We start from the raw sequence: 7760 nt of genomic DNA on the forward strand, positions 1-7760 counted from the left end.
TAAAAAAAAAAAAACAAAGCTGTGAAAAGAAATAGGGTGAAAAACAAATAGTGACCACGTGCTCGGGACATAAAAGTGCATTTTTCTTTGGTTTTTGAGCGACGACCTGTGATTTTTTTGGTGCGTTAAGGACGGCGTTTCTACGGGCTACAAAGCGACACCACCAGTCGATTTTTCCGGTGAGAATTTCCGGAGATATAGCGTTTTTCATAAACCCACGTGGACACGTGGTCCCGGTTCTGAAGCAGTGCGGCGACAGTGCATTACACCAAAAGACGCGCTCTAACGAGACATTAAAATAAATAAATAAGACATACAAACCGCATCACCCAGGAACCACTAGAAACAAAGTCATCACATAAAATGTGGTTATAACCTCCAAAATAAAAGACAAAATTAGGAAAGTATATATAAGGGACATATCGACGACTTGGAAAATAGCAGACTTATTTATATAGATAATTTTAAGATTAGCATAAAAAAAAAATATTGATATTGTAGTATACATTACCGTATATATTAGATAATAGGTGACTTTAATATAATTGACATATTTTGTCAATGATAAATTAAGTTATTATTACGTTTAGACTGTATGTGATCTCTGATTGTTGGCAGCTGTGTAAACCGTTAAATATACAACCTATACAAACTTACTACTACTCACTACTCACTACTACTCACTACTACTCACTACTACTAACTACGACTCAATATACGACGAAACGCCCTTACACATCATAACAGAATGTGCCATATTTAGCCGGGAGAGACAAGACCTAGAAACTGAGATAAAAATCCAAATTTGTACAGAACAAATAAAAAATATTATAGAAAATTTAAAAGTAAGAGACAATTTCATCAAGTATTGTAAATATATTGTTAGTAAAGTTATAAGTAAAAATAAATAATTAGACACATATGATTACGTATATCATAAGTATATATTAACATATGATAAGAAACAGTAATATAATGTAAGATAGATAAGATACGCAATAAGAATGTTGTTATATCCCTAGCCTGTATAGACTAATGCTTACCAAACACCTTACTCATCATAAGCTCTCTCACTGTGATTTCATGAGAACATACCAGGCTCAGTTCGGGTCAGATATTCATTGAAGGGAGACGTCTACCAATTTTCCTCACTATTTCTAAATTCTTTTATCATAATTAGTTATTCATTAAAAATATTGTGTAGTGTCGAATAAATCCTTTTTTAAAAAGAGTTCGGCCTTCTCACTACTAACAATGTAAAATAAGTTACATAATAAAACTAAAGAACTGAAATTATTAAGCCTGTACAAAAAATATAAAAAAGTATAAGTAGTTATAGTAGAGTAGTATAGTAGGCCGTTATCCCAGCGGCGATCATGTGTAAGTGGTGCGTGGATGCGACGTATGGGTATAGATGCGGAAGGATAACTGATAGAAATAGAGTGAACGTGGTACAACAGGTCTCCAATTAATTTGGAGGAGAGATTAGTTATTTAAAAAAAAAAAAACCTAACCTAACCTAACCCAGTTCCCCCCAGCTCTCGTGGTGGTCGGATAGTTTTGCGTGCGCTCAGCGTTTAAAAAATCGATCGAACGGATTATTTTAACCAAAATACAAAGTGTGATATACCAAAAGTTGCGCAAATACTAACTGTGTGTGAAAAAAGTGCGAAAATCAAACCACTCTGTGAGACACCAGGTCCAAATAACGGATTCTAACCTACAAATTTGGTATTCCAGACGCAACGCCGCCAGATTTTCAGCGGTAATTCACGTTTCTTGGACTGGATTTCGAAGCGCACAAGAGGCAGCTACAATCAGGTGAAGTCTCGGATTTTTCCGGACAAAACTCGCCGAGCCACAAAAGAAAAATTGAAAACCACGTGGCCACGTGCTCCTAGTTCCCGACGTCTTGGAGAAATTTCACCAACTTAGAATCGTAAACTACCTCGAGACAAGTCAATTAACACTTCGAAGTTTGAGGGCAAATAAAAGATCGACCGAGTGACCTATCCCTCTGGGATCTCGGGATCGGACGGCCCAACCAAAATACTGCAGCCCGGTACTTCTCCCGGCGAAATCGGAGAATTGGGAAGAATTTAACAGGCTATTCAAAATACTTTTTCAAGCAGTTCGACGGCAGAGAGATAAAGTTGTTTAGGTATTTAGAAATTTCAAAAATATCTCGTAAACCGTGCGTCCTATCCCAAAAATAAAAAAAAAAATCCACCCCCCTCCCTAAACCACCCCTCCAGCTCCGCAAACCGGTAACCCTTAAACTTCCCCTCCCCCCGCAACCAACCCCCAGGGTCCCAACCCCCTACCCTTAAAATTAACTTTTGTCCTTTATTGCTTGGACTCAGAAAAATTTTGAGTAGTAAAGGACATCGGGCACCTTTGTATGGGACACTTACCTACAGCGAACAAAAATGAAATTAGGTCTGGTGGATAGGCAATTGAATCTAGTTTACAATGGTATAGGTCCCATATCTGTGAGCCGTGGGAATAAGGAGAAACTGGACATTAAAAAAATATATTTTTTTTTACTTTTTTGTGCAATAATTCAAGAGGAAAAAAGGAATAAAAAAAACATGTTTTTCTCTTTACTTTTATTCTGCCGCATCCAAATCTACAAGAGTTTCGTCTAAAAACGCCGCAGGTGCGTGGAATTCTTCTTGATATATAGCCCAAGATAAAAAGTATACCACACTGGCGATGTGCGCGCAACTCCCTACAGTGCGGCGGCCGTGTATACAGGAACAGTAATACCCTTCGAGGCTTTGTCTTCCTTGCAATGCCGGATTTATTAGTATATATGTATAATAGCGTTTTGCTCTTATGTGACGAGACTGTATTCTGCCTCGTATTAATATTTTATTTTCTACCAACTCTCTGCGATGGTATAATTCCATTATATACACTCCGTTTGGCCGCATGTGTTCATGGCAATAAGATTTGGCCAATTTCAAATGGTATATTCCCAAGGTAAATAAAAATAGCTCGTCGTAAGTTAATTGTGGAAAATCTCTTAATTCGGGATTGTTTGCCTCTATCGGCGTGAATGCAACTCTTTGCCTGTTTAAGTTGTTTCGAATCACGTAATCAGCCAATTCATTTTCTCTATTTATATTCTCATTTATTATATTTATAAACTCTGCGGCATGAGCGTTATCTCTATATGGCTGATAAGTGGCATTGATAAGTGCTGCAGTTATTTTAAAATCAGTCATCATATTTGTAAGCGCTACATTAAAATAAACATGGCGGAATATTTTGAAGTCTTTTTTAAAGCGACCATTAATAGTCTCTACCACCCAACGACACATAGTGATTAGACGTGATTTATTTGCATCTACTGTGCTCAACTGCTCTCCTCTCGTCCTTGTTGGCGGCATATGTGCATCATATCCATGCTCTTCGATGGCAGGGATAGAGTCTCTAAAGCCGCGGTCCAATATGAAAATATCGTTGGCGTTCAGAAACCAATACCAAACTTCCTCCTCCATCATGTGACGCATTATTTCGGCATCCGTAGTAATAGCTGGATACGGGCCTAATACGTCTACAATATAGCCGTCTGTGCATACAATTAAAAAGGGTTTTATTAAGTTGCGGAATTTGTGCAGGCTATACGTTCTTCTCTGAAAAAGGAAGTTGGAGCTTTTTTGCACGTATATGTATGTTCCATCACACACAAGAATGGCCGCAGGTTCATTCTGGTTACCTCCAAAAATATGACTCGGGATGGTTAAGTTGCGAGCTACTACATCTTCTCTCGTCATGTGATCCAAACCCAGATGGCGGGGAACAAACTCTTCAGATAAACATTCTCGAGCTATTTTTAGTTTTCGTTCCAATGTTCTTCTCGACATATTAAACATAGAAGCTATACGCTCGTCTGGTTCACCTGTTCTTATTTTAACTAAATACAGTCCCAAAACAGTAGCAGAACTGTTGGTTCTATCACGTAGAGAAGATGTTTGATTCAAAATATTATTGAATTGAATTTTATCCATACCCGTATAAAAATGTAGTTCATTGTCATCTATCTCCTCAACATTTTCGAAGTCCAACTGAGTTCCTCGTTCCAATCTCCATTCATACAGCTCGATAATATCGAGAACATGAGCACTATTAAAGTTTTCATGAAGAGGTATTTGCTCATTAAGTAGATCTTCCCATTCATTGTTTATCATATGGGGTTGGCAAACTCGAGCAAGTTTTGGTATGAATAGCTTATTAATACGAAAAAAATGTAACCTGACATATTTTGGCACAGCATTTGCTGGTACGTTTCTGCAGTTTTGAAAAACACAGCGTCGAGCAGTATTAGATACACGCAAATATCCAGGAATAGTCATAAGACCTATGTCTTGTTGTTGTTGAACGTCAACTACTATTTCTTGGACTTCCTCTTCTTGTACTTGCTGGGGTAATGGTTCTTGAACTTGCTGAGGTAATGGATCGTCTACTGGCCGGACTTGCACTGCGCGATAAAATCTCAGCCAGCAAGGGTTGCATATTGATAGTGTTCCATCAAAAGCAATCTGTAACAAGTTTATTTTACGGTTATTAATTGATAATCATAATAATAAAGGTCACAACGAAATACACTATGACCAAGGAATGAACAGTTTCAATGGTTGAAAAGGACTGGTATGACGTCACAGCTGGCTGACGTGGCTGTGAGTACTTATTCATACAATGTAGTGTAGTAATATTTTAGGGGGCATTCTAACCGTCATAAACAACTTTTTCTATGGAACCAATATGGAAATCCCGAAAGAAAAAATAGCTGCCTAGCTTTTGTTACAGGATGTATATAACAGGAATGTTTAATATATATAATAAATATTGAGAAACTTACCTCCCGTGGCATTATTTCTTGTAATAATAGTACTGCATAGTCATGATATCTTTCTAAAAACATTTGTGTAAGACGATGTCTTCTACGACGTAGAACAGATCGCTCACACGACACACAACTATTTCGTCGTTCCATTTCACAGCCAAATCCAACACGAAGGCAAACAAAATCCAGTAAACAAGCAGTAGGTAATTAGTAGACTCAGAACACAATGGGAACACAGTAAAACACAGATCGCTACGACGGATGACGAAGGACTGCGTTGTAGTAAGATAAGCTAGCTACCTGCGCGAGCGCAACCAAACCTGTTTTACGACAATGGGCGAGAAAGAGAACGCAACATGCACACCCACTTATCGGATATCAGTCAGGTTGACTTTACGAAAATACCACGGAGTGATATTTTAACTTACTGAGCGGTCATATTTAGTAATTAGGACAAATAGTCAACTTAAAATATGAATTTCATTTTACTTTTATTTCCATTTTCCCATTGTTATGAATTAAAATAACCACATAATATTAAATATGATTGGAAGCACTATGATTTAAAAGTGTTTTGGTTTATGTTCGCGACTTTAAAAAAAGCGGGTAAAAAACGCCCAATGATCTTTATAAATTATAAATTATTAAAAATTATTGACTATAAATTATTGGCATACTTATAAATATAGGTACTATAAGGACACTTTAGGGGTAGCAAATCCCCAAATTAAATAAATCGTCTTATCTCGCGAACGGAAAGAGCTACAGTTACGGGGTTTTTTGCATGCAATAGGGCTTAGTCTGGAGCAGTTTTTTGGATAGGGGTGGAGACTCTTCGTAGAGCCGAAACTTCAAACTTCACATTGTATGATCGAAATCGTATTGACTGATCTTGTATCTTCTAAGTGGTAAAAATAACGACTTATTTACATCCTCATACCAACTATCGGTAGAGTAAAAAAATTTTTGTGCGCTTTAATAACAAATTTTTTGCATACATTCCTAAACAAACACACACACATACACACACATACACACACAAGAACATAAATAAAAATCTTCTTACCGACACTCGACGAGTCCAGAACTCGTAGTCTGACGAAATCTGTAACAAAAAACAGAGACATAAACTTTTATCTTGCTTATTGTGCCGTCCCTTATACAACTTATACAAACCTTTTGTGACATCCTGTTTATGTAATCATATTTACGTCATATTGATGCGTCCTCACTGCAAGGAAAATAAAAATAAATTTAACTATGTTTGCAAATATCAGAACTCCAGTGTCCAAAAATCCAAACTCTCCTCCAAAAAACGCAGAACATGCTGGATCATCCAATAAAGATGACCTAAATACTACAAGAAGCGTAAAGCGAAGTGTGGGAGAATGGGAATCGGCCAAGGCCGACCAAGCCATAAAATTGAAAACCCCAACATCTCCCACAAAAAAGTCATCTGAAGCCCCCCAAAAACCAAAAATACAAGGCTTCCCAAGCAAGACTGCGGCAGCTAGAGCCTGTCTTAGTAAGGCCAAATTGAGTCTTTAAAATTCGAGAAATTTGAAGACAGACATAAAAACGGCAGTTTTACAAGCCATAAAAAGGCTCTATGAGCTTGTAAAAGAGGCGGAAGGAAAAGTTACAAGAGGGCAGAAAGTAGAGGAGAAGGTAACGCATAAAGAGAAGGAGACAGAGACTAGGGAAAAGGATAAAGGTCAGGATGAGACCTTAAATGAGTTAAAGAAAAAGCTGGAAGAAAATTGCAGTCTCCTAAGAGAAAACTCCGAAAAGATGGAAGAGCTGAAACACATATTCCAGAATCAGAAAGCAACTTATGCGGATATGGTGGTATCACAGCCGGGGAGACAATCCCCAAAAAGCACCACATTACACTCAATAATGGTCTCATCTAAAGATGAAAATGAAACAGGTGATGGTATTCCCACGAAACTCCGAAAAAAAGCTAGTGAGGATGAAGGGTGGGTGAGAGTTGAAAGAGTGAGAAAGATTAAAGACAGAAAAGTTATAATGAGTTATAGAACAGAAGAAGAGAGAACAAAGGCAACACAAAGATTAAAAAAGTCAGAAGGGGAACTCGTCGTTGAAGAAAAAAATAATAAGGATCCCTTATTGATACTTTATAATGTATTAAAGATGCATTCCAACGAGGACCTCCAAAAAGCTTTAAGAAACAAAAATAAAGACCTCTTCCGTAGCCTCAACAAAGAGGATGACAGGATAGAGGTAAAATATAAAAAGAGTGCCCGTAACCCTCACACCCACCACGTAGTGCTAAAGGTGTCCCCAACCTTCTGGAACCGAGCCCTCAGCATGGGGTCGATGCAAATTGACATACAACCAGTTAGAGTGGCGGACCAAACGCCACTGGTGCAGTGTACCCTCTGTCTGGGGTTCGGACATAGCAAAAAGTTCTGTAAGGAAGCTTTACCAAGCTGCAGCCATTGCGGCGGACCACATATGATGGCCGATTGTCCGGACAGACTAACAGGCATAGATCCTACCTGCTGTAACTGCCGAAAGGCAAATATGACAACCACAGCACACAACGCCTTTAGCAAGGAGTGCCCCGTAATGGCAAAATGGGACAAAATAGCTAGAGCAAAAATAGCGTACTGCTAAGGTGGCTCCGGGGAACAATGTGCTGGCGGAAAGCACAAAGCCATACCCGATACTGCAAGCAAACCTGCAACGGAAGGAACTGGCAATTAACGAGCTGATGCTAGAGGCGAGCAGTAGAGGGGCGTAACCTAACCTAACCTATCCCGGAGAAGGCACCTGGGGTGGACGGTCTCACAGCCGATATCTGCGCCCAAGCCATCTTCCGCGATTCGGGGGACTTCCTTGCGCTGGCGAATAAATTACTTGAGCAAGGACACTTCCCTAAGGT

General features: G+C 38.7%; 1 protein-coding gene across 2 annotated transcripts; it reads right to left on the bottom strand.

Annotated features, from left to right (window-relative positions):
* Positions 1-2594: 2594 nt before the first annotated feature.
* LOC110386378 (uncharacterized) lies at positions 2595-7544 on the bottom strand. 2 transcript variants are annotated; one of them, XM_038015524.2, is made up of 3 exons: positions 6029-7544; positions 5919-5957; positions 2595-4547 (listed from the first exon to the last, which is right to left on the bottom strand). In XM_038015524.2, exons 1-3 carry the CDS (start codon positions 6038-6040, stop codon positions 2610-2612), a joined length of 1989 nt encoding a protein of 662 aa, XP_037871452.1. In that variant the 5' UTR covers positions 6041-7544; the 3' UTR covers positions 2595-2609. The 2 variants fall into 2 exon arrangements, with proteins under 2 accessions (XP_037871452.1, XP_062527970.1); XM_062671986.1 differs by lacking the exons at positions 5919-5957; positions 6029-7544 and adding an exon at positions 4868-5501.
* Positions 7545-7760: the final 216 nt, after the last annotated feature.

Source organism: Bombyx mori, chromosome 14 (assembly GCF_030269925.1).
Source record: "Bombyx mori chromosome 14, ASM3026992v2".
Lineage (NCBI taxonomy): Eukaryota > Metazoa > Arthropoda > Insecta > Lepidoptera > Bombycidae > Bombyx > Bombyx mori.